The 27,258-nt window shown below is 46.3% G+C and overlaps 1 protein-coding gene and 1 long non-coding RNA gene across 2 annotated transcripts in view; both read right to left on the bottom strand.

Annotated features, from left to right (window-relative positions):
- The window catches only part of COL23A1 (collagen type XXIII alpha 1 chain), a 173,989-nt gene that overhangs the window by 143,801 nt on the left and 2,930 nt on the right, over positions 1-27,258 (bottom strand). Inside the window, exon 2 of the mRNA XM_064387770.1 lies at positions 25,913-25,982. Within this exon, the coding sequence (XP_064243840.1) occupies positions 25,913-25,982 (70 nt within the window). The remainder of the gene's footprint in view (positions 1-25,912; positions 25,983-27,258) is intronic.
- LOC135280246 (uncharacterized) lies at positions 10,029-13,591 on the bottom strand. Its single transcript, XR_010347266.1, has 3 exons — positions 13,532-13,591; positions 11,509-11,621; positions 10,029-10,231 (listed from the first exon to the last, which is right to left on the bottom strand). It is a non-coding gene; the product is annotated as an uncharacterized LOC135280246 (long non-coding RNA).

Below are 27,258 nucleotides of genomic sequence, written 5' to 3'. Positions count from 1 at the left end.
TCAGTTCACGTATTCTTAAAAAATATTTCTTTAAAAAATTCAAATTACTCAAATACACCTGCTTTCACTTTAAATTATGAGAAGTAGGTCTTACATCTCTGGGCAGGGTTCAGCAAGACACCCCCAGTATGTGTGAAATTCATACTATTATGTTTTCTCAAAGAAAAATGTGAGGCAAAATTTTTTTTTCCAAAATACATATAAAATAGGATATGAAAGTGTAAGAGACAGAGCCAAAAGCATGTATTTTGTGCATCTAATTGATTTCTATGTCTTGCAATCACAACAGCACAACTTCCTCCATGGTTCACAATTTCTCACAACTAGAGCAGAGAGGGACTGAGACTGAAACAACACCAGAATTCACTGTGCTTTAAAAACCCATTTTTCACTTAGTCCCACTTGTAGCATCATTATTTCTTTCTCGACATTTGGCTAAAACTGAGCTTTTGGAAATGGATTTTAGCATTACAAATTTGATGTACAGAGTGAGACACAAAGGAGAAGGCAGCCTGGAGAAAGGAGAAAGGCCAGGGCAGCAGGAGGTGCCCAGCAGGCTGTGCTGGGGGAGGCAGCCCAGCACTGCAGCACACACCTTCCAAATGAGACCCAGATGGATTTCCTTCCCTGCCCTCCACCCCAGCCCCAGAGGATGGGCCAGACTGTCAGAGAACAAGAACAGTTAAACATCTTGTTCTTCCACACAATGAGACTGAACTAAAATGTGCATGCTCAGGACAGACAGGAGTGAAACACCCACACGTGTCTCTGACAGATCTCATTATCCTCTTCTGCCCTTTATGGCAGAAATTAATTTGTCAAGTGCTTTCTGTATTGCTATGTCACACAACTAAAAATGCCAGGAACTATTACTCACACTTTTTTTCTTTCTAATCTGCCTCAGTAACAGCCAGGTGAGTTACAAGCGCTCAGGGCACTTCATTTCCAGGCTATGGGTAATAAATATGGTCCTCAATTGAGGTTTCTGGGTGCGCTATACATATCACTAGATGTGCAAGAACTGCTAGCAAAGAAATAACAATGCATACCTTGCCTCTCCTGAAACACACACCCACACTCTACAGAAAAATGCCAGAGCTCCAAGATGATTCACTTCAATTAGTGATCTCACAGAAAGCTTCAGCAACAGTTAAAATTACTCTATTGTCTTTTTCTTCAGGTTCAGAAACATCCCGGTGAGCTCTGAGTGCTTCTGTATTTCTGCATTCAGACACAGCAGCCCAGCCCATCAAACCAAGGCCAGGAAGTCTGCAGAAAAATCATTGTATGGGACTTATTTGTATTTTCCCTTTATTCCTTCCCACTACCCCTCCACAGCTGAGATTTAAGTGATCCATGAGCGATCTTGGGATATCCCCCAAGCTCTCTAACCTCAAATACCATGGACATGTTTTGCTGAGCACTTCCATGTTAATGCATCACACAGCCAAGGAAAAAACGTGTCTGGAAAATTTCTCACTGGAAGTGAACCAGGCAGAGGCATGGATGTGCTCTGCAATGGGAGCCAGTTGGTGCCATACTGCAAATATGTTCTGTGCTCATCATAAAAGAGGGTCATTCCAGAGGAAGGGGACCTGTGATTTCATCCATGTTTTACAGCTTACCTGGATATTTTCCTACCAAGAAACAGGTACTGGTCAGGAAACATCTTCCCCTGCTAAAGATTATTATATGTTTTTTGTTCAACAACATTAGAGACAGGAGGAAAAAAAGCCAGAAACAAAGATACAACCAAAATTTTTATATTACTCAAAAGATATTAATAGTTAGCTGAAACTGGAAGTAAATCTTGCAATCTAGTCAAAACAAGGCCCAACAACTGATACAGAAAAATCACTATCTATTTGAAAATGTAATTTCTTCTCTGGTTTAAGACAACTCAGGTGGGGGTGGAGGTGGGACACAGAGATAAAAGTCACTGCAGCCTGCCAGAAACTCAGGTAACTGCTGATTGAGTGCAGCATACTGAGAGATCTCACCCCTAAATCAAGATTTTAGTGTGGTATCCACTGCTTGCAAGTAAAACAAAGACTCCCAAAGTGCTTTGTCTTACCCCAGGCCCCAACGCTCAAGGTATTCCCACAGCCAGTGGGAGAAATTTGAGATGTGTATTCACTGATTATCCACGTTCAAACATGTTTTTGCAAGGCAGGCTAACCCAACTCAAGCATCACTTTATTTCTGGTGTAATGATGATGACACCGGGTTTCAGAGCAGCCAAATCGGCATCACTTATCAGGGTCATTAAAAAAACCTTGAAGAATAACCACACAGATCAAAATCAAATACTTTTGACTGAGAACTGATTTTTAGATGTTAATCTATATAAAGATCTGATCTTTCCATTCACATAGATGCCTGCTAATTGCACTGCTAAAAAAGCTATAAACCTGTTAATAAGCAGCCAACTACACATATTAGAAATAAAGTCTTCCTACTTTCTAAATTAGCAGCTTCTAAAAGGAACCACAGAGATAACTGCATGAAAAAATAATGCCAAAAACCAAGCCTAGCCAGAGGTTTAAAACCAAAAAAGCTGATTTTTTATCATGTTGGTTTTTCCATGTATAACTCAATTAGCATGGAAACCTGTAAGAAAACCACATCCTGATGTTTGTTGGCTGCAAGAGCATAAAATCACTTATGCAGATTCCAAGGTGCTCTGGCCGGCAGAGCTGTCTGTCATTTATTTCCTAAGTGCATGGCATTCTGGCACAGCACAGGTTAGGGGTTTTTAAGACATCTGATTTTCTTCAAGGGTACCTTGAAGAGTCAACTTAGCATGAAAACACATCCACATTTCATAAAGGTCATTTGAAAGTAACATCTGCTATTGATTCAGTCTGAAAACTCACAACTAATCACCATAAACAGTTACTTAAACAATCTGCTCTTCAGTAAAAATTATTCAAAAGGAGTAGTCCCTTTTCATGCATAAAACAATTGTGTTATTCATCTTTTAATTACAGAAATATAGGGAGGCAAAGGACTCTGGTTGGAGAATTATGCTGGTGCCATCAATGCAATGAGGACAAAGTCCCTCAAGGAGAGCCATCACTTCACACTCGGAAAATTTCAGTTCAGGTGGGCAAGTTCAGGGCATACGTGTGATGCTGAGACTTCCCCGGCTCCTTTTCCAACCCACCAGGGAGGAGGAGGGTTTTGAAGTCCAGATAAGTCTCTTGCTTTCCAGATTTGAGGAAAATCCTCCTGACCCCTGAGGAACGGGAGGAGCATTCACCACAGGGAAATCCTCCCGGTGATCAAAGGCGCTTTCGTGCACTTAAAACATCTCCACCTGCTTTGCAGCTGAAGGTGTGAGAGCTCCCAAAGGGGCTCTGGGAGCGAGGTGTTAACCCGTGACAGGAGCTGTGCCGTGCTGGGCCGGTTTCCAGCCCCACCCCGGAGTCCCCAGTGCTCACATGTGTGCTGCTGGGACACAGAGATGCTCGTCTGACCCTGGGGTAACACCCCACATCCCTTCCATCACAAGAAATTCAGGGCTGGCTTTTGTCCCAATAGGTAAAAGCCTGCATGGTCACCCACTTAATTTCCAAAGTCACTCTCTAGTTCTGCACATGTGCATGGAAAGGAGCAGGGGGCTGGGGAAATAGCTGCAATAATGTGAACAGGGATGTTTTCAGGCTGAAACTATTCAGGCCATTTAGAGCTTTCCAAATAACCCCAAACCTTTTTCAACCTGATTTTCCTCATGGCTAAGCAACAGACACACACGTTAATTAAAGCACTCATTTAACCCAGGTCAGAATTAGTTGAAGGCCTTCTGGTGCTCAGAGGAAAGAGAAAGCTGGAAACCATCCTAAGCAGAGGAATTATTCAGTCACTGGATTTCCCAGTACCTGTTGCTTCCTGGGGATAACTGCTCATGAACAGTCTGAGGCTTACACATCTTGGCTCAGCTCTGCAGTCCCCATTACAGGCCAGGTGACTGCATTTTCCTTCAGCCTCAGTGCTTCAGGAGATTGCCACATGCCCAGAGATCCTAACTCAGCAAACTCCTCCTGCTCAGACTTCACAGTGCCCTCCCAAAGCCCAGCATGCACACAGCTCACCCAGGGCTTGGGACTTGATTACACAGATATTTGAGACCATTTGGTCTCTTCCCCCAGTTACAAATCCAATATATACCAGCTTCTAAAACAGCCCAGTCTGAAATATTTGGGGCTATTTCACAGTGAGACACAGCAAATGTGGATGCCTACCCGTTGCATTTCCAGGGTATTACACAAAAGAGAAGAGGGCAGGATAGAAGCAGGACCTTCTTGCTGAGTTTATCTAACTATTGAAGCACAGTTCTTATGCACCTTCCCAGGTGTGGGTTCTTTCCTGTTTTTGAAATATCCCAACTCAAGCAGCACCCTCTCGAGAGGGAAAAGCACATATTTCTTATTTTTTTAATATGACTACACACACATATGTGCTCACATATGTGCATCGCACATCATACACACCCCATTCAAAGGCAATTCTATGCAAAGAATCGTGAGAGGAGGTAACTGCATTTTAAAGGCAGAGAAATCAGTCCAGGCTCAGAAGGACTGTAACAGAGAAGGTATTTACAGCAGAAATGCTCATGGTGTCTACAAATATCAGTGTGAAAACTCAGTCTGGCACAATAAACAATTGGTTTTACAAATTTTAGGTATGTGAAAACACATTAATATGTCTGCCAGAAAGATCCCAGGGACAGCCATAAACACTGTTGGCATGATAAACTCAATTAGTTCAGTAAACAAATCACTGATATATTCACTTAGAAAACCTCCAGTGGCACGTTATCAGGCTTTGAGTCACATATCCTACATTAACAAACAAAGATGTTTTTGCATGTAAAGATTCACACCCTCCTCTTTAACCCCACAGCTACCCGGAATTCCCCTGCAGCAATCCCATGCTCTTGGGACAACTTAATTATTAAGCCTGGGGAGCAGAGAGAGCCCAGAGCCAGCTCAGTGAGCTGAACTTCACAGGAACATTCATTTAAATCGTTATTTCCAATCCCTGCTCCCAGCAGGGGCTGCCTGTGGCTGTCCATGGCAGGCTGCCCCTGGGGCTGCAGGGCTCCTGGCTGTGAGTGAGCAGCCACTGCTGCTGTGCCACAGCCCCCAGCCAGGCCTTTGGGGGTTTATTCAACTCCACTGAACTTGCTGAAGTGGGGAAAGACCCCATTGTGCCCAGCTCTACTGTCTGGTCTGGTTTTTTCCCAAGAGTTATATTCCGGGCACTGCTGCCACATGGAAGATGCACCACAGTTTGTTATTGCTGCTTTCAATAATTAAAAGAAAACTGTGGGGGCATAAAACTCAGATAAATACACCCTAATTCTGTCAAGTTTTCATTCACTTCAGTGATTTTATTTTTTTTTTTTTTTTTTAAATACCAACACTTCTCTGAATTTCTCAGCAGAACATCCTCTCTGGAGACCAGAGCAGGAGCTGCACAAGAGGCTTTGAGAGGTTTCTTGTGCTGGTGGTGTTGGAGCTTGGGCATCCCTACTCCAGTGAAACAGAACCCACACTATCAGAGCCAAAGTACACACTCCCCAAGCCACAGCTCAGTGCCAATACAAAAATCTCCTTTTTGTAAAAACCAGAATGGAATTTTATTAGGCCTAAACTACCTGTGTGAAATCCAGCCAACAGGAAGCAGAATTTAATCCTCTCCTCCCAGCAAGTGTAATAGTTGATGTTTTCCTTGGCAGTCAGGTCTATTTCAGAAACACATTAGGAAAACCACAGTGGGATAGAGGTGAAAGGTGCATTTTCAGTGCAGGTCCTCTGCAGTAAGGATGAAATTTGTTTTATTAAAATGCAAAAACTTGTGCCATCTTCCACTCTTCAAGGAATTAAAAGCTTGATACAACAACAATTTTGGATTTAGTCATCCAGGAATCATGATATTGATTCAAAAGTAGCCTTGGAAATTCAGACCTGGGAAGGCAAATGTTCTCCTGCTCCCAAAGCACAGTTTCCCTCATGCAGGAACCACCACACACTGACACTCAGAGCATTTCAGATTCCCAAATCCTGATTTACCAGGGGATGACTCACCAAGTTAATTAATTCTAACTAAGGCAAGCATGTGCCTTTGCAGCTGAAGCCAACATTGAACTCAGCTCAAATTGTCCCAGCACCTCCCCACACAAGGTGTTGCTTTCTGAGGACGTTTGTGCCCCTTCACTTCAGCCCAGGGAAAAAGGGAAATTGTGCCCTCTGGGGAATCCAAAGAGGTGAACGAATCCCCCCTTCCCTGAGAAGATAAACCCGCACAATCCAGCACAGGCAGACATGAAGCTGTAAGGGTTTCACAGCAAGGGGATGGGTTTGTGCACACACAGCCAGGGTCTGATGTCACCCAGGGCAGTTTCAGAGCTGCCTTTTTTTTTTTTTTTGCCATTCTCAAGGCATACAATGAATATAACAACAATTAAAAAAAAAAAAGAACAGAAATATTTTTACTCCCCAGTTTAGACACTGGCTGCTAAAATGCATACTTGTCTCAGTTCAGGGCATGGAAAGTTTGATTTTAACAGGAATTAATCTGTTTACCACAGACTGTATTAATTAGAGTTTATTGCAGAACTGTATTCTGTGCTAGAAAAACACCACCACACATTTATCAAATTTTAACCATGATTATTGTGTTTTATTGTTTCATAAACTTTCAAAATGTCATGTCATGATCTATTTCATCTCAGACTTTCCTTTCCATCTAGAAACCATTACATATGCTCCAAGGAGAAGCCAACCCAGCTGCACATGTATGTACTGCAGGGTCTTGTTTGCAATGAAAATTATCTGCAATTGATTCTCATGGAGACCAATCTTCACAGGCATTTTGTGAAGCCAGAGCTAAATAACAAACAGTGTTTGTAAAAACCATACGTTTTTCTGCAGGCAAAAAGAAAATAAAAATAAAGGCTGGGGGGAAATACAATTAGTGCACTAACAGCAATTCCAAGCTAATGAAATTCTGAGACATCAGCAAAGCTCCAGAGACGCCTTGCTGTAATTTCAGATGTTGGACCTTTGTGGAAGAGCCCAGCAGCCACAAAAAACCCACCAAATTTTAGAAAAATTCTTTACTGGCATCAAAGGCAAACCACATGGTATAGAGCAGAGACAGAGAAGCCAAAGGGCACTGCTGGTGCTTCTGCCTCCATAAATAGTGCTGCTGGCCCAAGGGGTATGATGAGCTCCAGAACAACAGTGGAGAGCCATCACAGCTGGGCTGGCCATGGAGATCTGACAACTCCAGATCATCCCTGCTCTCTGTCCCTGCTGCAGCAGCACTGGACTCCCAGCAATGTTTCTTTGCTTCAATAAACGAGCCCTCACAAGCTCCAGACCCCCTCACCTACAGCAGTGGCCATGTGTGCACCAATCCTCCCTGCCAGCTCATTCCAGCATTCACATCCCACATGGGAATTTAATTTACAGCCCCTCTGTGCTCGCCCATCCCTCTTCTGCAGACTCAATTAATTCATCAGTTCAAGCTCTGTGTGATAAGGGGAAGATGTCTGGGTGAGGCCTGGATCCTCTTTGAGCCCAGCTGCAAGGGTTCCATGTTCTCTGTCTCTCTGTAATGGTTTCCACTGGGACGGGGGAGACACTTGGGCAGCAAAGGCTCAGCCTGTGGACGCCTCTGATTCCCCCAGGAGCTGCTGAACTGATTTGACCCAGCACTTCAAAGGCCTGACACTGCAGGCAAAGCCTTGCTTGGCTCAGCCCAGCACAAGGTCCCCCCAAGAGACAGGGAAGGCCATCCCCACTGCTGTGATCACAGCTGAGCTGTACGAATGAGCTCTGGGGATGGGGACAGGCTCTGCTCTTAGCCAGCACCCAGGGCTGGCTGCAAGAGCTGCTAAGGACAGGGCTGAGCCCCCAGGAGCAGAGAAGGCTGGGAGATGCAGGTCATGGATGCTGGGCTGGCAGAGCCGCCTCCTCCAGCAGCACAGCCCTGCCACTGACCCCAGAGGTGTCACAGAGCAGCCACTGCTTGGTTCCCCAGACAGGAACAGCAGCACAGCCGTGCCACTGACCCCAGAGGTGTCACAGAGCAGCCACTGCTTGGTTCCCCACATGGGAACCTCTGCCCCTCCATCCCACCAGGGACAGCAGCCACTGCCCCAAAGCCTTCAATGCCAAAAGCATCCAGCACAGAAACTGCCAAAACTGACCCATGAATGGCATCAGAACTCCATTTTCATCTCCCAAAGCAGAGGCCTCTGGCAAGGGAAGGCCCCACCATGCACACATGGGGTCAGGACACTGCTTCAAGGGAAGAAGCAGCTGCAGGAGCAACCTCCAGCTCCCCAGACATGCTCCAGACACAAGGAGGAGAGCTCTGGGGCTGTCCTGGCCCCTCTCAAGGAGCTTGTTCATTACAACAGACAGACTCAAAAGAATCCCCAAACCCTACATAATTGATTTTATGCATATTCTGTAGATTTTATGCATATTTCCTATCTTTCCTGGCAGCAGAGTGGATACAAAAGGAATCAGGTCCAGGATTACTTGCTAAACAGATGGGAAAAGTCTGTCCCCTGCAAGAAAGTACCACTGAATAAAATTCAAAGCAGCAGTGCTAAACCCATAACATCTAGGCCAGTATTGAGCACCAACGACTGGATCTCTGCCTCCCTGTGATCTTACAAAAACCAAACAAATGTCAAAAGCTTCCTAGCTCCTCAGCACCAAATACACTACTCCATGCTCACAAAGTGCCTCCATCACATCTCCTTCACACCACCACTTGCAATATTTTTATCCTGATTTTTATAAAGCCTGGAGAGGTCAATATTACCTCATAAATCCTGAAACAATAGGGTTTACAAGTGCAAGAAACAATTTTTCCCCCTTTTTAACTTTTCTGGTTGAAGAAGTTTGCTGGGATTTCTGCCAGGACCTGGTGGAAAGTTTTCACATCTGTGCTGTACAATTAAAATGTCAAAGCTGGAGATTATTTAGGGTATTAAGGGTAAATCTAAAGAAAAGCCTCACATTTTTAAGAGTAATTTTTTTGCTGAATTATGCCAAGCCTATCTCCTCGTTCAGCATGAGCCGATATTTCATGTACTGTTACAACTATTACCAGGATCTGGCCAGTTTTTAAACTCTTTTAGCCACTTTGCCCCCTTCCCACCCCAGATTTCTTCCTCTACCTCGAGCATCCCCCAGCATGACACACAATGCCACCCAACCTGCTACCAGCACACAGCTTTGGCTTTGCTCGGTGAGAAATCTGGATTCAGGAGGTGAATACCTGCAGGAAGTCTGGTGTCTGAGGGTCTGACATCAGCTGGAGAAGTTATTTGTGTCACTCACACTTGGGTCCCAGGGACTGTGTTTCTTGAAATCTCAGTAATAAAATTAAAAATTAACAAAAAACCATTAAAAATAAATTGTTAAAAATTAACAATTTTAGATCAGTTATTGCCACAAAAACAAGTTCAGCTGTTCAGTGCAGCAGGTGCCCACCCTCATTTTGCAGCCCTGCACTGCAGCCTTGCAGCAGGATGCTGACAGCATCAGGATCATGCATTCAGAGCCAAAAAAAGTGAATGCTCAAGGGTGGGACTGGGGCTGTTTTGTGGGCAGTATATTTGGGTTTTTAAAATAAATAAATCAATCAGTCAGTCTCAGGGACACCTTAGGTCCCAGCAGGCTCGTGGTTTCCACAGGCTCTTCCATGAGCTCCAGAGGAGGAGCAATGCTAGGTCACAGCAGCAGCACCTCTGCTCCAGTGCTGGGACTCAGTGACCTGCCAGGCCAGAAGAGCCCAGAGCAGGCTGGGTTCCTGCAGGACCACTGGTTCATTTTGGCTGTGTTTGTAGGAAGCAAGAGTAGGGGAGTGATGAACTCAAGCCCAAGTTTCCTTATTTCAATGTTTGAAATAAAATTTCTACACTTTCAAGTAAAATTTTTATCCAGTCACTCTAGGAGGAAAAACCAAAAGAAACATCTATTTCACACACCTCAATTTCTACCAAATGAAATCAATTTATTTCCTCTTGAAAAGCAAATCATTGCTGTCCCCACACTGGACAGGGACACAGCAGATGCACTCCAGTCCCCCAAAAGGACAACCAGTGACAGCCAGCACCACTGCAGCTCCTTGAAGAGGATTCACAGGCTGCCTTGTCTTTGTCTCTGTGGGCACCACATCCCAAGCTCTCCAGCACACGTTGCTGTAGTTCAAATAAAATCAAAATAATTTAAAAAATACACTAATTTCTAACTGATGGGACTTGTTCAATCCCATCCTGTATCTCATTTTCCCAGTACTTTGCCTCAGGCTGAGTAAATAATCACGAGTTTCACTCAGCCTTAGTGAAGGCCAGATTTGGACAGCAGCATCCTTACCAAGAGCTAGAACTAATGGCTTTGCAATTCGATAATGTGAACCAGAGTAAGGAGGAAATAATTTTGGCAGAATTGAGCAGAACTGAAACTGAAAGGTCAATCTATTTCAGGAGTGGTACCACAACACTACAGAATCTACAGTTAAACCACCTGCAGGAAATATGATCATCTTCTGGATGATCTGTTTGGAACATTGGGCAAATCAATGCATACGTGAGCCTAATAAAAATCTCTATGTCCTAATAAAAACCTTTCAATCATAATAAAGAGAAAAGAAATCTGTTAACATTAACCAAAATAATACTGACCAACAAAAACTAGAACTGGGACTGACTGCAACCCAAGGATTTAAAGTTATATTTCCTTTAAGAGCTACCTTAAAATTACAACTTTCTTGTTGCATCCAGCAGAGAGACCAGGGATTCACTCAGCAGTGTAGGGTAAGGGCTCAGCAAGCAGGGGCTGCACTGAAGGCTGTGGGAGGAGGATGGGCTTGATGACTAAATAAATGCCCTCAAGTAACCTGCTACAAAAATATGTATTCCTGGCTAATTTAATATTATGGTTCCCTCCTGCTTTTTTTGAGAGAGGATTCAAGAAAGGGCAGCAGAGCATTGAGCAAGAGAGGATGAGATGGAAGCAAGGCAGGAGCTGAGAGGAGCAGGTTTCCTTTCATGCACAGGTATGTTGTTTGTGATGTTTCAATCACAGCCTGAAGTAGTCATCTTTCCCCAAGAATCGTGTCTCACCCAATGTGAAAGACATTTATGATGGGGATCTGCCTACTTTTGTTTTTAATTATTCATATGCAAATCATTTTGGGAGGGGGGGAAGACCACGAAGGAAATGACATGTCAAGATACATAAACTGGTAAGGAAGACAAGTAAACCAAGGAGGGCTCCTCCAAGAATATCTGCAAACAAATAAAGTCACTTTGTTATTCTGAATTTCAGATGAATTATTCACAGATGAGAGCTGAAGAGTTGCATGTGAACAGAAATTAGAGACTTAAATGATAACACATTAGTGATGTTGATATTCTAGGCAGGTCCCTAAGAAAGATGCAGACAGGGATCATGTTGATCACTGATGTGTTTTTACCTGGCTGAGCTGAGAGGACCAAGTTGTGGCTGCAGCTGTCCAGCTGATCAGAGCTGTGTGTGATGCTTGGCACGGGAAAGCTTCAGCTCAGTCCATTTTATACCACTTAGACTCTAAACAGCAATTCAGTGTTGCTTAAAAAAACTTTTTAAGAAGGAAAACAAAGCCAAACAAACAAACAAAAAAAAACCCAAAAAAACCAGAACCACACAACAACAACAACTTCCTCAAACATCAAGTAAAGTTTAGCTCCTAAAACTGCCAGGCAGGACCCTTCCCCTGCTACAGTCCCACAGAGGTGTTCCAAACACAGACCTCCCATTTCCCCTCGCTGGAAATGACAGCCTCGATTAGGGCTTGGCTGCACAAACCCGATGAAGTGAAACAAAAGCATTTCACAGCCCACAGCATTCCTGGCTCCCCATCAAAATGCTGGCAGTTGAGAGAGGGAAATCAAACCCTCTGGTCCTGGGCTAAGCCTCTGTCCCTTCATCTTCCTCCTTCCAGCTTCCCCACTTCAGGCTATCAGATAAGGACAAATTGCCTGTAACAGGCATTATTATTCAGCATCCCAGGTGTTATCAGGGATGTCCTAAGAGAGAAAGCAGCCTCAGTCAGTGGCCTTGATGAGAGGGATTCTTCTCCACGCCCCAGCTGAAAGTTGTAACTCAGCTGCCCCCTCTCCTCAGGCTGCTGGTGGCTCCTTGGCAAGGGCAGAGCCCCAAGCAGGAGAGATGAATGGCTCAGACCCAGGGCCCCATTTCACATTAAGCCAGGCTATTGCTAAATTCTACCAAGCACTGAGATCTAAAAGCAGAATTTGGCACCAACCCCACAAAAGCTGGGGCCCATCAGCAGCGACCTCAGCATCCCCCAGCTCCACCAAGAGCCACCAGCTCCTGCTTCTGAGTGTGGCTGAGCAGCAGAACCATCAGCAGTCACTGCCCAGAGCAGACTGAGATGCCTCTTCAAATCAGGGCTTGCTTGGAGGAATCTTGGGGTTCCTCTCATTTTACATTTTGTAGCACCTAGCCAAGAAAATGTTTCCTTCATCCATAAAGGTCTGCCTCCACCCTCTTCCAACAGAGGCATTCCACAAAAATAAAAAAACAAACAAACACCACAGGGAAAAAAGCACTAAAGACAACAGTGCAGTCACTGAACTGAGCTGGAAAGACTCCTACAGACAGAAGCCAATTAGTGTCATTACTAACCTTGCCCCCACTGCCTGATGAATCTTTTCATCTCTAGGAGCCACCTTTTTGGGATTACATCCCAGTATGTCACCTGCCATTCCCACACAACCCCACGCTGGTGTCTCACCAGGGCCAGCCCCTGCTCCCCACCACGCCTCGACTGCACTGGGATAGCTGCACAGTCTGTGTGTAAAAGAGTTCTTTATGCAAGAAAAGCACTAAAAATAACAGCCAGAAAGGTGAGGACCCCTCAAAGCCTCCTGTGATTTAACATCTTGAAGCTGGGCCACTTCGCCCTTCTGCACAGGATTTCTCCTTAAGGTGCACAGTTTTTAGTCATTTCCCAAGTTCACCAGGCACAGGATGGTCAAGCAAACATCCAGTTCCAGGGCAAAAAGTTTGCATTGATTTGAGTTAAAAGCAACTTCAAAATTACACACTTGGGCCCCTGATCACAGCAAAAGCTCCCCTGCACCTCCTGCAACAAAGACTGCACAGGGAGTTCTGCTACAGCCCCACATCAACAACAACAAAATCATAAAGGACTTCTTGAGAGGGCACCGGGCTGCTTCAGCAGCCACTCCCAGGCAGAGCTGACACAAGGTCTCCCACACACACACCTCTGCTTGTCTGCTTCACTCCTGCACCCCCTAATCCCTGCCCTGCAGTTCACAAGGGGATTCTGTTGTTTTCAAGTCACCTGCACATGGCTCTCACTGCCAGGCTGACCAGCAGTCCCAGCTCACAGCAGAATAAACACGCTTCCAAACTGTCTCTTTGCTGCACCTTGCAGAGAATTGAGAAAGAGGGAAGGGCACAGGACTCACCTCAGCCACAGAGAGCACAGAGCTGCATCCCCCAGCCTGGAGCCCCATGCATGCTGCCAAGGCACCCCACAAGGCTCAGTGAAGAGCCTCAGAGCAGCCCTGAGCCAGCTGTGTGGGAGGAGAGGAGCCCCCACAGACCCAGCTGTGCTGAGTGGTGCAGCAGCAGCTGTGCCCAGTCACACCTGGCAGCTCTGGTTCTTGCCAGACAGGGAGCCTGACAAGCAATGCTGCCCTCGGCAAACAGAGCCCTTCTGCCTTTTCTGTTCCCCTCCCTAAGGTACCCAGAACAGGGAGAGATGTTCCTGATATCCTTCCTGGCTCCTCAGCAGCGAGGCAAAAGCCAGTTTTGGGGTCATTCCTGGGGGCACAGGGGATGTGACTGAGGGTAGAATGTGCCAGTACAGGTTCATTGTTACGGTTTCAGCCTCTCAGGACTGCAGTGCCATGAACAACCTCCCTGAGGGAACCCAGCAATGAAGAGTTTCTGTAGAACCACACAACAGTTTGGGTTGGAAGGGAGCCTAAAACTGATCTCACTCCAAACCTCAGCCATGGGCAGGGACACTTTCCACTACCCCAGGTTGCTCCAAGCCCTGTCCAACCTGGCCTTGGTCATTCCCAGGGATGGGGCAGCCACAGCTGCTCTTGGCACCCTGTGCTGGGGCCTCTCAGCTGAGCTGTCACATCTTAAGTGACACAACTGCAATATGTGTGTTCCCTCTGCCTTCACTGCACAGTTTTATACCCAGGAAAAAGGAAACATTTTCAGCATTTGGTGGCAAAGGCCAATCTCCTCAGGGCATCAGTGCAAGGTTTGACATCACCAGTTCTGCACAGGGGAATTCCTGCCAGCAGTGAATTCACTCTGTGGAGGGGCTGGAATTCGGGGTGGTAATGGAATATAGAGCAGTGGAACAGCTGTAAGGAACCCCCAACTACAACAAGAAAAACTTCCAAAATGAGGTATTAAATAAATTTAAAAGCGAAACAGTTCAACAAATGGTTGGTTTCAAGCAACACATAATTACCATTTTAAACCAAACCAGGATGAAGCCACCCTAATTTCACCCATTCCCCCCAGTGGAATCCCCTGGGGATGAGCTCTCAGCACTCAGCTGGCACTCAGGGCCAGTCTGGAGCAAAGAGGAGCTAAAACCTGCAACCAGCAAAGCCCAGAATAAACCCCAGTAAGAGAGGGTGGGCACTTAGTTACCAAGGAGAAGAAATGTGTTTGTCACTTGCTGGTTTTGACTGCATTTTGCTTTGCCACTTAACAAGCATTAAATATAAATATTTATGGGATTCTATATGGGAAGGTATATAGAGAGAGAGAGAGGGAGGGTGGGGGGGAGAGAGATGTATTTCTATAAAACTCCTTCTTTCTCATAAACACCATCATGGGGCTGAAGAGGAAGAAATGTTCCCAGGGAGGGGTCTGGAAATGTCCACTGACCTGACAGGGTGGGAGAGATGGAGACTCCCTTGTTAATTCAGAAAGAAGTAGAGGTTTGGGTTTTCTTTTCTTGCTAAATCCCAAGTCCCCACTCTAACAAAACCCAGCCCCCCTCTCCTCTACTGTTTTTCTGTTTTGTTTTGTTTGTGTTTGTAAAAGCAGCCAAGCCTGGCTTTTATCAAAGGGCCTGAATGTGTCTTTGTGCCACCACAAGCAAAGGGAAGCAGACCAGGGGGTGGCTGTGCTGCTGCTTCTGCTCCACACAGAGCAGAGCTCGTGTGTCTGATCATCTCCAGCACAGCCCCCCTGTCCCGGGATGCTGCCAGGCACCGATGCACTCTGACCTCACAGCTCTGTGAAGAAATGGTTTAAAGACTGGGAACCTTGTCACTCTGAAAATGAAGCAGAGCTCCTTGAAGTCTGGCTTAATTGACATTAAAGCAACCCTCGAGGAGCTCAAATACAGAGCTTTTATCCTTAAAGTCAACTGGTCTGCATAAGCTCCCAAGCGGAGTTGAACAGCACTTCTTGGAGAATTTAATTACATCTTTGGAATTTTAAAAACCTACTTTTATACAGTCCTGATCTACAAAATGGATAGATTCAAAAAATAAAACAAAAAAAAGAGAGAAAATGCAGCAGAAAAGAAAAGCATGTGCAACTTTCTGACCAGGTTCAGGGCATCACTGCCTTCCCCCAACATGGCTTGCCCAGGATGAGGGATGGGGCAAACCTACGTACAGTGATCACCCCAGTAATGAGGTGGACAAGCTGTGGTTTAGGATGCAAAGTTTAGGAGAAAAATGGAAAGAATCAAATGAACACAAGGAGTCCCTTCACCCGTGGCACAGATGAGCAGCACTGCCCACACCAACAGCACCCCATCCTCCAGCAGCAGCGTGCTTCCCATCCAATCCACCTCCAAAAAACCACCAGCAGCCTTCAGCCATGCCACCAGCCGCTGTCAGCAGCCAAAAAGCCAGGATTTCTTTTAAGAAATGGGAACATACATTCCCAATTCCCTGTCAAGGCCCATTTTTGCCACCAGCCATGCCCTCGAGTCCCTCTGGGATGGCGTGTTAGTCTCTTGACAGGGCTTCTGCGCAACACGGTTGAACATATTTAAATGTTTGCACAATAGGGCCCCAGAAGCATCATTATTTGGTAGTAGTTACTGCCAAGACTTCCCAAAATATGAAGCAGATCATATCAATACCAACTGTTCTCATCCTCCAGACAGATCTGCTGGGGAAAAAGAAAAAAAAAAGAAAAATCTGTTCAACATCTCCTCCAAGTTCTTCAATGTCTCTGAGCAGTGAAGCAGCACAAACCTGCTCGATCCTCCTGCACCAAGTGGGCTGGAATAGCACAAATGGGGACATCCCAGAAACAGCACAAAATGGGGAGAAAACCCAGACAAACTTGAGCCAGAAAGAAACATTTCCAGATGTACTGCACTGACAGATCTCATCTCTACCAGTATTTTTTTAGAAGTCTGACAACAAACACACAGATGGTTGGGAACACCATAGAACCTATTTAATTTTTTTTTTTCTTTGTGAATACTTCTTTCTCCACCATGTCACCCTTGCTGGGAAGCCACCCAAGAGCCTGGCACGAGGGGTAACATTTTATGTGGTGCACAGAATTTAACAGGTCCACCCAGGAGCACATGGCCTCTCTCTGCTGCTTGTACAGCCAACATCCATAGTTGTGCCACTGACGGGCAGAAACAAAGGGAGAAAAGTGGGATTTCTTGCAATGTACAGGAAACATGACATGTGGGCTGCAGCCAAGTCCCTCACTGGAGCTGTCTTGACGTAAATGTCCCAGCAAACTTGCACTGAAGGGAATCTTCAGGTGAACAAAGTCCCAAAGTCAGTGGCTCTTGCCATTGGGTTGCTCAAATGGGTTAAAAAGGAATTTGTGTCATACAACCAGCCTCAGGTAAAGACTGGCTTTTCTTGGCCTTCATGTCTTGCCATGATTGCAATCATTGTGAAAAAATAAACCATCCAGGGCAGCCCCATTCAGCAGAAGCCAAGTTCTTTTAATGCCTTCAAGATGTAATTACATAAATGGACCCAATGTAAAAGTGAGCCAGAAACATGAACAACAGCTTCAGCTGCAACCAGCACTGCCCCACATCCCCACCCCAACCAAGGTCCTGTATGGAATACAAGATGAATGGGAGATCTTTCACAAACACATCCCCAGCTCAAATTTGTAGGGAAAAAAGTGAATTCCTGACACCAAATCAGCATTCAAGGCAGTGATGGGCTCTCCATAGTCCTCTTCTGTCAGTCCTCTGGCTACACTCAATTCCTCCCCCACATGCAGATTTTCTCCTTCTTGCCCCACATGGTCACATTTTAAAAAGCAAACAAGCACATGCTGGGGGGCAGGGGGACCTTGGGGATCTGTCATTCCTGCATTTCCAGCAGCTCCGTGCCTCACTCCCACACAAGGCCATGAGCTCACCCCATCTGCCGCAGGGATGAAACCCAAGGAGCACATTGTGCTGCTCAGGCTGCCAAAGCCACGTGTTTGGGGCATCCTGGCACCAGTACCCCTTCTGCCACAGGATAAAACAGACTGATGGTGACAACAAAGAGCAGGTGGAGGCTTAATTAGGTCATTAACCACGTGAGTGTGTCCTGTAAAGCTGCACTAACCCAAGTGCTCTTCCCCACCAGTCCATGCTGGGTGGGAAGGCACAGCCTGCAGAGACCATTGCTCCCCCCAGGCTGGATGCTGGCTGGGATTACCCTGGGCTCATGCTGGGAAGTGACGAGAATTGCTGCCTCCTGGGTCTGATTTAGAAAAGCAGAAAGAAATCCAGCCTTTTTACAGTCTAGTTTATCAAGGCAGGACAGGTGCAACGCAGAAAAGATCAGCAACTGGATCTGTCTCCTCAAGCTGCTTTCAAAATAGCTATTCAGTGATTTTCTGCAGCCAGCTTGGCTTCATAAAAAACGAGGTGCAGGAGTATCCCATCACACAGTGTCAGAACTGCCTCTCCCTTAGCACATGTGGGGACAAACCTGCTGGTGTCACAGCACCCTCCCCTGGAGCAAGGTCCAGGTGCTCTGTGTAGCAGACTTGATAAGTAAAATTTTACTGCTGATCTAGACAGATAGCTACTGCAATAAAGGTAACAGACAATGACAGACAAAAATTTCGTGATCTCTCTCTGTTTTCTGTCTGAAATACCACCTGGAGTCTTAAGTATGCTCACAGCTGGTATGATCAGTGCTTGGCTTGTGTTGGCTTGGGTGGCAGTGGAAGGGTAAGTGATCCACGCTTGTGGCTGGTATTTGGATTCACACCCCAGCCTCTGTAATCCAGGCAAGCCACACTTCTCAGTGAGCAACTGTTGCAACATAATTACTTGATTAAAATCCTGTTAGGACTCCCAGCTACAGCCAACTATGGGTGTCACTCTCCAGCTCACCTTCCTCCCTCCCATGACAATGTGGTGGTCAAAGCACGAGCACATTTGCAATGCAAAGACAGCACTGTTCAGGGGCTGGATCTCACAACACTTTCCTTAAAGAAAACTCTATTTAACAAGTGCTGAAAGGGACTGTCTAACCCAAAAATCTGCAAAATAACAAAAAAAAAAAAAAATTACTGATAGGTTTGCTCGTGTTTTGACCCCAGCTGGCAGCTAAGTACCACTCAGCCCTTCACTGCTCCAGCCTTTACTGGAGTGTCAGGAGTGATGGAGTTATATTTGGATCCTTTAAAGGGCACTGCACCTACTGCCCCTGCAGCCTACAAAGTCAAACAAATGACCATGTCTTGGAGCAACAAAACAGGAGCAAGCCAACAGCACCAGGGAAGAGAAGTGCTTCTGGTCATGGAAATCAGGACACCAGTTTTGTAGAGAGTCTGGGATTTCTCAAGTGGGAAGCCAAGGGAAGAAGCAGATGGGGCTATTTGTCCAGCCTTTGTCTGGGCTGGCCAGAGGGAAGTTAATTAATGGTATCTGTTGGTGAATGAATGGCACCCACCCAGTGCAGCAATAGCAGATTAAAAACTTTTATACAGCCCTTCTGCTCGAGTTTGGTTTTGATTGCTGTCACCTACACCACTACAGGCACAGGTGATGGTGATTCCTGTGCAATGCCAGTCATGAAATGTCAGTCTGGAGCTTCTTGTACCAGAGAAATACGGTGGCTCTTGCTTCAGGAGTACATCAGTGGTAGCTCACTGTCCCAAAAGATTTCTGTGCTTAAACCTACTTCTATCAACACTGCATGACTGAAAAATTCAACCTGAGGCCTGGTGGGATGAGAAGTGTTACACCCAGGGTGGGCAGGAGATGACAGCACTACTGACTTGATGAGAGGATGAAGGTACAGCAGGTACCATGCCAGCTCTGCCTATTTTCAATAATCAGCTCTGCACAGCCAAGTCACTGCTCACTTGCATGACATTGATCCATCATTTGAACAAGAAAGAGGAGGAAAACAATTTGAAACTAACAGGAACTTCCCAGGTGAGTCAGCCCATGAACAATGAACCAACCTGCTCCAGAGTCTCTCTCTGGAAAGGCAGCACTGAAGGGGTTGGCAGCAAAAAATATCTGTGCCTGGGTAAATGACTTCATATGTCGAGACAAAGATAAAGTTACACAGAGCCTCTTGCGGAGGACATGGTCATCAGGTTTATTTTTGTAGTTTTCATTACACTCAAAATAACTTTGGCAGACTTAGAAAAAATAAATTTTCAAAGCCTTCTCCTATTGATGTCACCAGTTTTAATTATTTTTTGCTGAAGTGGTCTTAAGGCAAATGTTGCTGGGGGCTGCTCCAGACCCTGGTGTTCAAATGCTGGGGCTGCACCAAGCACCACCAGGAGAAACCCTGCCTCAGCCTCCCTGAGGATGCCTCCGGCCCATTTCCCTGCGACAGTGGTTTTGAGGCCAGACTGCCTTCAGCTCGTGCTCTGCCTCTGTGTCAGAGGCGCCGTCAGCTCTGGGAATAACACTGATACTGTGCTATTTCCTGCCTCAGAAAGCCCTGACCACATCCAGCATTTGAAGTCACCTCGGTAGGACGTTAAATGTCACTGCTGGCTGCCGCAGCAGCTGGTCTGGGACGGGGCTGTTGGGATGGGTGTGGGACAGAGGATGTGCCCCCCCTCACATGCCACCACATGGGGGAAACTCAGTTTGAGAGCAGCCCCCAAATTCCCAGACTCAAACCTCCCCTTTGTTGCACACCTGGCTGTCACCTCGTGGTCCCCCCAGCACCACCACCACCAGCTCCTCAGCAGGGGTGTGGAAGAGTGCCAAAATTGTGAGCAGAGCCCCTCTGGCACTCCCATGACACACCTGGCTGCTGCCACCACTCCAGCAACCCCCTCAGAGCACACAGCCACCCACAGGACCACCAGAAAGTCTCTCCTCTTTCCAGGGGTCTTTGGGCTCCTTTCCCTGTTGCTGGCTGGCACCCACAAGGCTGGGAGGAGATGCCAAACCAAGCAAAACTCCCTGTCCTCCATTTATTTCCGTCTCTTGCAACCACTCAAGAAAACAACCCCTGACCTAAAGGTTTCCATCGATCCTGCAGCCAAAGCTTTGAGGTCCCAAGGATGAGGTGGGGACCCATCACCCCATGGCAGCTGATTCCCAACAGTGAGATGATGGAAGGTGTCAGTGCCCATCCCAGGTAGCTCCTGGGAGAAGGAGCTGGCAGCTCCTGCACATGTGGTGTGCAGACACAGCTCCAGATGTCCTTGGGGCCTTCCACAAATATCCAAAAGGGACTGGGGAATGGTCGCCAGGAAGGAGCTGATGGAAGGTGGCCAGCAGTCATTTCTATGCTCAAAGAGCATTTTTCCAAAAGTTGCTAAGGTCTGCAGATTGGATTTTTGAAGGAGTAAAATTTGAAAACACGTGAAACAGAAAGAAAGTGCCTGCATTTAAATGGCACCATTTGCCAAAAGTCCTTCCCAGCCAGTTGTTCTTTGTTATTTAGATGCTTTAACACTTGGCTTCTGGCTCATTTTTTAAAATCCTGGCACAGCATTTTTGTGAAGGAGAAAATTCTGATTGCATTTGTAAGTTTATTACAAAAAAAAAAAATCCTGTTTACACTAATCCGTAATTCCAATGTCCCAGCCTCCTGCAGGCAAAGGCAGATGGAGAAAGCAAACCCTGCTGAAGTGAAGAGACTGGCAGGGTATGGAAAACCAAGGCAAAGGGGGATTCAGAAGTCATTTTAAAACTTGAATATTCTATAAAGCTCTTTGTCTCACTCTATATCATAGAAATTACAGAAAAATACTCAGTTTTCATGGCTTCAGTAAGCAGAAAAGAATATCTTGAGTTAAGTGTAAGGAATACTTCAGGGATTTAAGGTCAGTAAAAGCAAAGCAACTTAGAAAAGCAGAGATCACTGCTAATTTAAGAAAAAAAATTGATACTTGCTCATATTTTACATTTTTTAGTATCTGTTAAATTACCCTGAAGAACTCAGAAATGGGGCCCTACAGGCCCAGATCCTGAAGATGCAATAGCAGAGCTGCTATCATGGAGAGAACAAAACAAAGAGCCAGAATTAGCAGAGCTGGGTGCATCCCATTTGGCCTCCTGGAAAACATCTGCCATTTGTCAGGACTACAAAGCCAGAAGAGCCCTCTCTCCCTTGATCTGCAGCAATTAGGGAAATTCTGTTGTGCTAATTACCTGGGGAGACAACACGGGGAGAAGGCTGATAGCGAGTGACACTTGAAGGCAACATTTACACCAGTAAAAATCAGGCAGATATTTCAAGTCACTGGAAATCACAAAAAGTGCCACACCAACCTCCCAGGACAAGCTGGAGAATGCTGATCCCTGTGTATAAAGTTAGGGTAAATATTAAAAAGTAATAATAATTTTTTTTTTATTCTATAAAACATCCAAACAAGAGAGCCTGTGGAGCTGCTGAGTCTGCAGAGGTGGAGAGGGTTTGAGCTGCTCAGTTCCCCCAGTACACATGGTTTGAATTGCAGGGAAGTGGAGCAATCCGCCGTCCTGCGGCTGCAGCACCACTGCACTCCTGCTGCTGCCAAGCCATTATTGGGAAATATTTGTCACATATTAGCTGGAACATCAGATTACTGCACTGAACATTTAACGCTGTTTTGTAATATATCCATACATTCAAAAGCACACGACACCGTCCCAGCGTGAATTCAAGATGAAAACAGGGATGTGCATCATCCAGAGGCCAGGGAATTTGGAGTTAAGGCTGCAGAGGTACTGTTAAATGAAAAGGCACATGGAAACACAATACATACGTAGAAATATGCAGTGCAAGAGCAGCCAGCAGAGCTGGAGCTTTTCACACCCTGCCACAATTCAGCAAGGACCAGCTGCTGGGCAAGGCATGCTCTGTGCACTGGGGCTGGTTTAAGCCATTCTTTACTGGATTTAAGGAAACATTTGCTCTCAGGCTCCAGCACAGTGCATCCAGCACCTTGAGCTCTCGAGGGACTTGTTCTCACAGAGCTTGAAGACTTTTGGCTCTGCAAATACCACTTTTAACGAGAGTCTTTGGCACCTGAGTTTTCAAAAGACTGTTAAAATTACAAGGTGGGGGGAAAAAAAAATCCTTAAAAACGTATATATGAGAAGGCAGCCAGAGCCCACACAACTGATAAACAAATAGTTTACCAGTGTGAAGTTCTAGTCTTGCCTTCAACCCGCCTCCCAGAGCTCATCAGCAGCCTGTCCCAAATGCCATGTACAGCAGTGCTCCTGCACCTGCTGCGCTTCATCCTGCAGCAAAGGCTTTGTGAGGATCCCACCAGAGAAAGAGGCTGAACACAAGGGCACGAGGGGCCTCTCTGCAAAGCATTACAGGCCTGCCTTAGGGAATGACAATAACACGAGTATTAAGCTGCTCTTTCCCTGCAAGACAACATATGGGGACAGCCTGTCCTGGCCCTGCCTTTGCCCGCAGCATCCAACCGCTGCCACCCCGTCCCAAATAGCTGAGGGGACTCAGAGGCCATGCCTGGCCCCAGAGTGGGGTCACCAGCCTGTCACTGCGTTCCCGAGCCTGACCCACACTCAGCCCAGCTGCCTCAACCCCCTCAAGGATGCTGTCCTCTCCCTCAGCCACAAGAATGCCCAAACCACAAAGGACTCAAAGTGACACAAAGTTGTTGTCATCCTCCCCCGCATCGCCTTGGTTGAATGAATAATGCAAAACAAGTCAGCTCAAAGCAGTACACAGATGCTCAGAGCAACTGCAGAGGCAACTTTTCACAGAATGCTCAGCATTAAAGACAGAAAAGTTGTTTTTCGTTTTGTTTTTTGTTTTTTTTTTTTTTTTTTTTTTTTTAGCTTTAAATATATATTCTTTTCACTATCTTTCTTTTCAAATTATTATTACTTGCAAGGTCAGGCTGGATAGGGCTCCGAGAAACCTGATCTAGCTGGAGATATCCCTGCTCACCACAGGACTAGATGATTTTTAAAGAGTCCTTCTATGATTTCTTCTGACGATCGCGATCTCTCCGTGGCCCTGGCGAAACAGCCGGGCCCCCTCTGCCGGCCAGCGGCCCCTGCCAGCCCCGCAGCCGCACAGAGCCCCGAGGGTCCCCTCCTAGAAACCATGCCAGCTGTACCCTAGGGCCAAACAGGTGACCTCCTGAGGAGCACAGAGCACAAAACGGGTCAGTTTGGGTTGGGGTTTTAATGGTAGGGAAGGGTGTTTGTCTTTTGTCTTTGTTTTCCAAGCAGTGATTTAGGATTTCGCTGTAGTTAGAATAACTTGACCCTCATTTAGCTTTTAAGTGGGTCGTTGTCATCTTGTTCCAAAGCTGCTTTGAATGTGTAGCAAGTCAATGGTATCAAAACAGTGCCCTAAAAACAACCGCCACCCCCTCAAATCCAAACAAACCCCAAATTGACTCATTTCTAGGAAAAAACCGGGGCTTGTTTAAAGCAAGCCCAGCTGGCACGGCCAGCTCTGAGCCTGCGTTGGCTGCTGCCGCTGCCCACGGCTGGCTCTGTGGGTCCCGTGTGCCCAAAGAGGCACCGAGGGAAGCAGCACGCCCGCATGGCAACGCACAGAGCAGCCTCCCTTGCCTCTCTCCCCAGCTGGCTTTAAATCCAGTCGGAATGAGGAATTTTTAAGCCCAGCAGGGTTATTGGCAGAGGAAAGCCACCCAGCCCTGGTGTTCAGGACACCCACCAGCTGCCCACGGGAAGCAGGAGTGGGGCTGGCAGCATCTCCCCCTGCCCTTCACAAGGAAATTTTCCTTTCACCCAGGCTGCTTTTTCAATGCAGAGGCAAACTGAAGTTTAGCTGTTGGTTTGCAACCCGGAATAGGTCAGCAGCGAATGCCAGTGAGGGTCACAAGCTCTCAGATATTTCCAGACCAAGCTCTTTAACTACAGAGCAGAAGGCAATTCAGCCTTTTTCGGGAGAAAGAGGAGAAGAATGAAACACAGCTGAAGATGTCTTTGATTTGCTCAGAAAACAGCCAAAAGGCTTCAGGACAGTCCAGCAGCACATCCCCACGCCAGCTCCCTGCAGTGGTGGCCAGGAGCAGCCACCTTTGGGACAGTTCCTACCCTCCAGGAAATCACTTCTCCTTCCCTCGGCTCACAAATTACTTTGTCCCGTTACTAATGACTGTAACGAGCATCTCAGCAGCACGTGGGAAAACCTTCCCCTTCCTCTCTTCCCCCATCTTCCAAACACAGCAACCAGCAACTCAGTGACCCGGAACAGAATTGGGACTTTCCTGGACAAAAGAAGCCTCTTCAATCCCAATTGCTTTCCGAAGAGCAAAGGAAAAGCCTCTTGACCACTTAAGCACGCCAGCAGTGCCCTGTTTGCCCAGACCAGAGAAAGACACAGCCGCAGAGTCCTGTGAGGTTGGTGGACTTGTTGGGTCTGTGCACCACAAGAGAGAAATCTGACTTGACCAACCTTGCAAAGAGCTGAAAATAAGCAGGATTTGTTTCTCAGCTGGTGGGTTTTGTTACCAGGCAGTGAGACACAGGGAGCCTTCCACCAGAAAAGCAGCGAGTACATTTAAGAGCATCATTAGTGAAATGTTTCTGAGATTAAACATAATCTTACAGGGGAAAAAAAACCTTTTTTGTGTTTTGGCAGAATTTGTATCCAGGGTCGCAGGGGAAATTGACCCTGTCCCGTAGCCTACTCCGCCATCCCCATGTAGCATTTACTGTTTGTTTATTTTCTTTAAAACTACAATGGAACTCTCTGCTGCTTGCAAGCTCTTGTAACACTGTGAATTCTCCTGCATCAAAGCACTGCACATCTTTCACCCATCTTTCACTACTTTTGTGAAAAGAAAAAAGAAAATAAAGGCTCGAGGTGCTCTAGCTCCAAGCCACTCGCAGCACCCTTCAGAGTGACAGCAGAGCACTTCACAGAACATTTCAATAAATGAGGTTCCTTTACAAACTAATCTGAGCTGTTTATTGTTTCCAAGGAGCATGCACTTCCACAGCAGAACAGGAAGTTTTGACGGTTTTAGAAGTTCATTAAACTCTGGGAGGAAATTTAAACAATCGGTGACAGCTTTCCTACAGCAAAAGAAATCCTGCCCTCCGAAAAGGCAGAGAGGCTGCAGCTTTTAATTATCACACTTGCATTAAGCCCCAGTGATTTTGTTACTACTTCTAAATTGTTTTGGCCCAACACCCAGGGCTCACAACCCAGTCAAGCTCTTTGCTCTTTTATTCTTATAGCCAAACGTCGCTTTTGTCCAAACCTCAAACTCCTTGATCTGTAAACAGGCCAGAGCAAGGCGCTGGGAGACGTTGGAGTGCTTCAGCTGGGGAAAAACACTTCTTAACACATTTTCCTCCGTGGAAAGGAGCATGTAAAACAGGAGAGGAGGGGCTCAGTGGCTGGGTGGCCAGGGGTTTTCTGGAACCTGGCACCTACCTGGGGGGCACACGCAGTCTGGGGGGGCCTCTCGCGCCGTCCGCAGCTTCGCCAGTCCCTCGCCGAGTTTCTGTTTGGAGGGGAATGAAAACAGCCCTTTAGAGAGTACATGACACCTAAACACGGACTGTGCACGCGTGCCAACATCCAAACCATCCAGCTTCCTTCCAGGGATGGGTAATGGTTTCATCCTGTGGCGTTCAGCCTCCTTGGGTAATGTCCCATGCCACAGCAGCATGTAAATATTAAATGTTTCTGGGCAAGTGGTGTCCTACAGCCCTCAGAGGGAGCAGGCAGACCCTACTCCTGCACATCCCAAAGCTCCATTGCAGAATTCATCCCGAGCTCCTTTTCAAGTCCCATGTTCAAACTTGACCTGATTTGGTTGATTTTGTACTTAAAGTTCATGCTCCGTGGAATGCTAGAGGTTTCTTTAGCAGAGGGATGAGGTAAAGGACAGTCAAGACTGGAGTGCTCACACACCTTCAGGCCTACCCAAAGCCCAGTGTTTCCATCCCCAAAGTGAAAAGCCCATCAATGAGATAACCAGAACACATAAAAATTCACGGAACTAGAGCAGTGTCTACGTGGCATATTGCAGGCAGATGTGTGCACACTCTGGCTGCTCCCTAAGCCAAGCAGACTGTTCGTGCCTGCATTTAGCCCCCTGCCAAGCCCAAGTTAATGAGCCTGATGACAGGTACATTACATTAGCTCAGGCGTACTCCCTGCCTGGGACAGCCCAGCAAGGGTGGGAACAGCTCATCTTCACCCACAATCTTCACTCTCTCAGTCCTCCAGGAATGCCCTGTCCTACCTAAAGTACTTGCCAAAAGACAAACCGATAATCTGATAACTGGAATCCCTACATTTCAAAGAGAAAATTCAAAGTACTTATTCAGTTTAGGGTGTTAAGACTTAATATTGTACAACTGATGACCCAGTCCCTTTTCAAATATTTGAGCACTGTGGACTTTCGGGAATTAGGCTACCTGTGAATTAGATTATTTTCTTTTTATTCTGAGGATTAAATAGTTTTATCTGTTGTTGAAATCCTATGCTTCCTCTATCTGCTTGGATGTGACGCTAAGAGGTCCTGAAAGTATCAACACAGTTTCATAGCACCTGATGGAGAAGTTGTCCTAAGGGAAGTATAAATACCAGAACATCCAGCTGTCTTCTGCAAAACATTCACTTTCCTTCAGAAAATGCGGCAAAACAAAACATCTAAGGAGATTTTTCTGACAGCCACCTGCAGTCTAAATGTTACAGAGTTGCTGAAGTTCTATCTGTTTACTTTTGAAGTATTTTGGATGATGAAGATGCTCGAGGAAATGAAAACAAGC

Source organism: Passer domesticus, chromosome 13 (assembly GCF_036417665.1).
Source record: "Passer domesticus isolate bPasDom1 chromosome 13, bPasDom1.hap1, whole genome shotgun sequence".
NCBI classification, from domain to species: Eukaryota; Metazoa; Chordata; class Aves; order Passeriformes; family Passeridae; genus Passer; species Passer domesticus.
The sequence above is the reverse complement of the archived record's forward strand: the minus strand, read 5'-3'. Positions and strand labels throughout refer to the sequence as shown.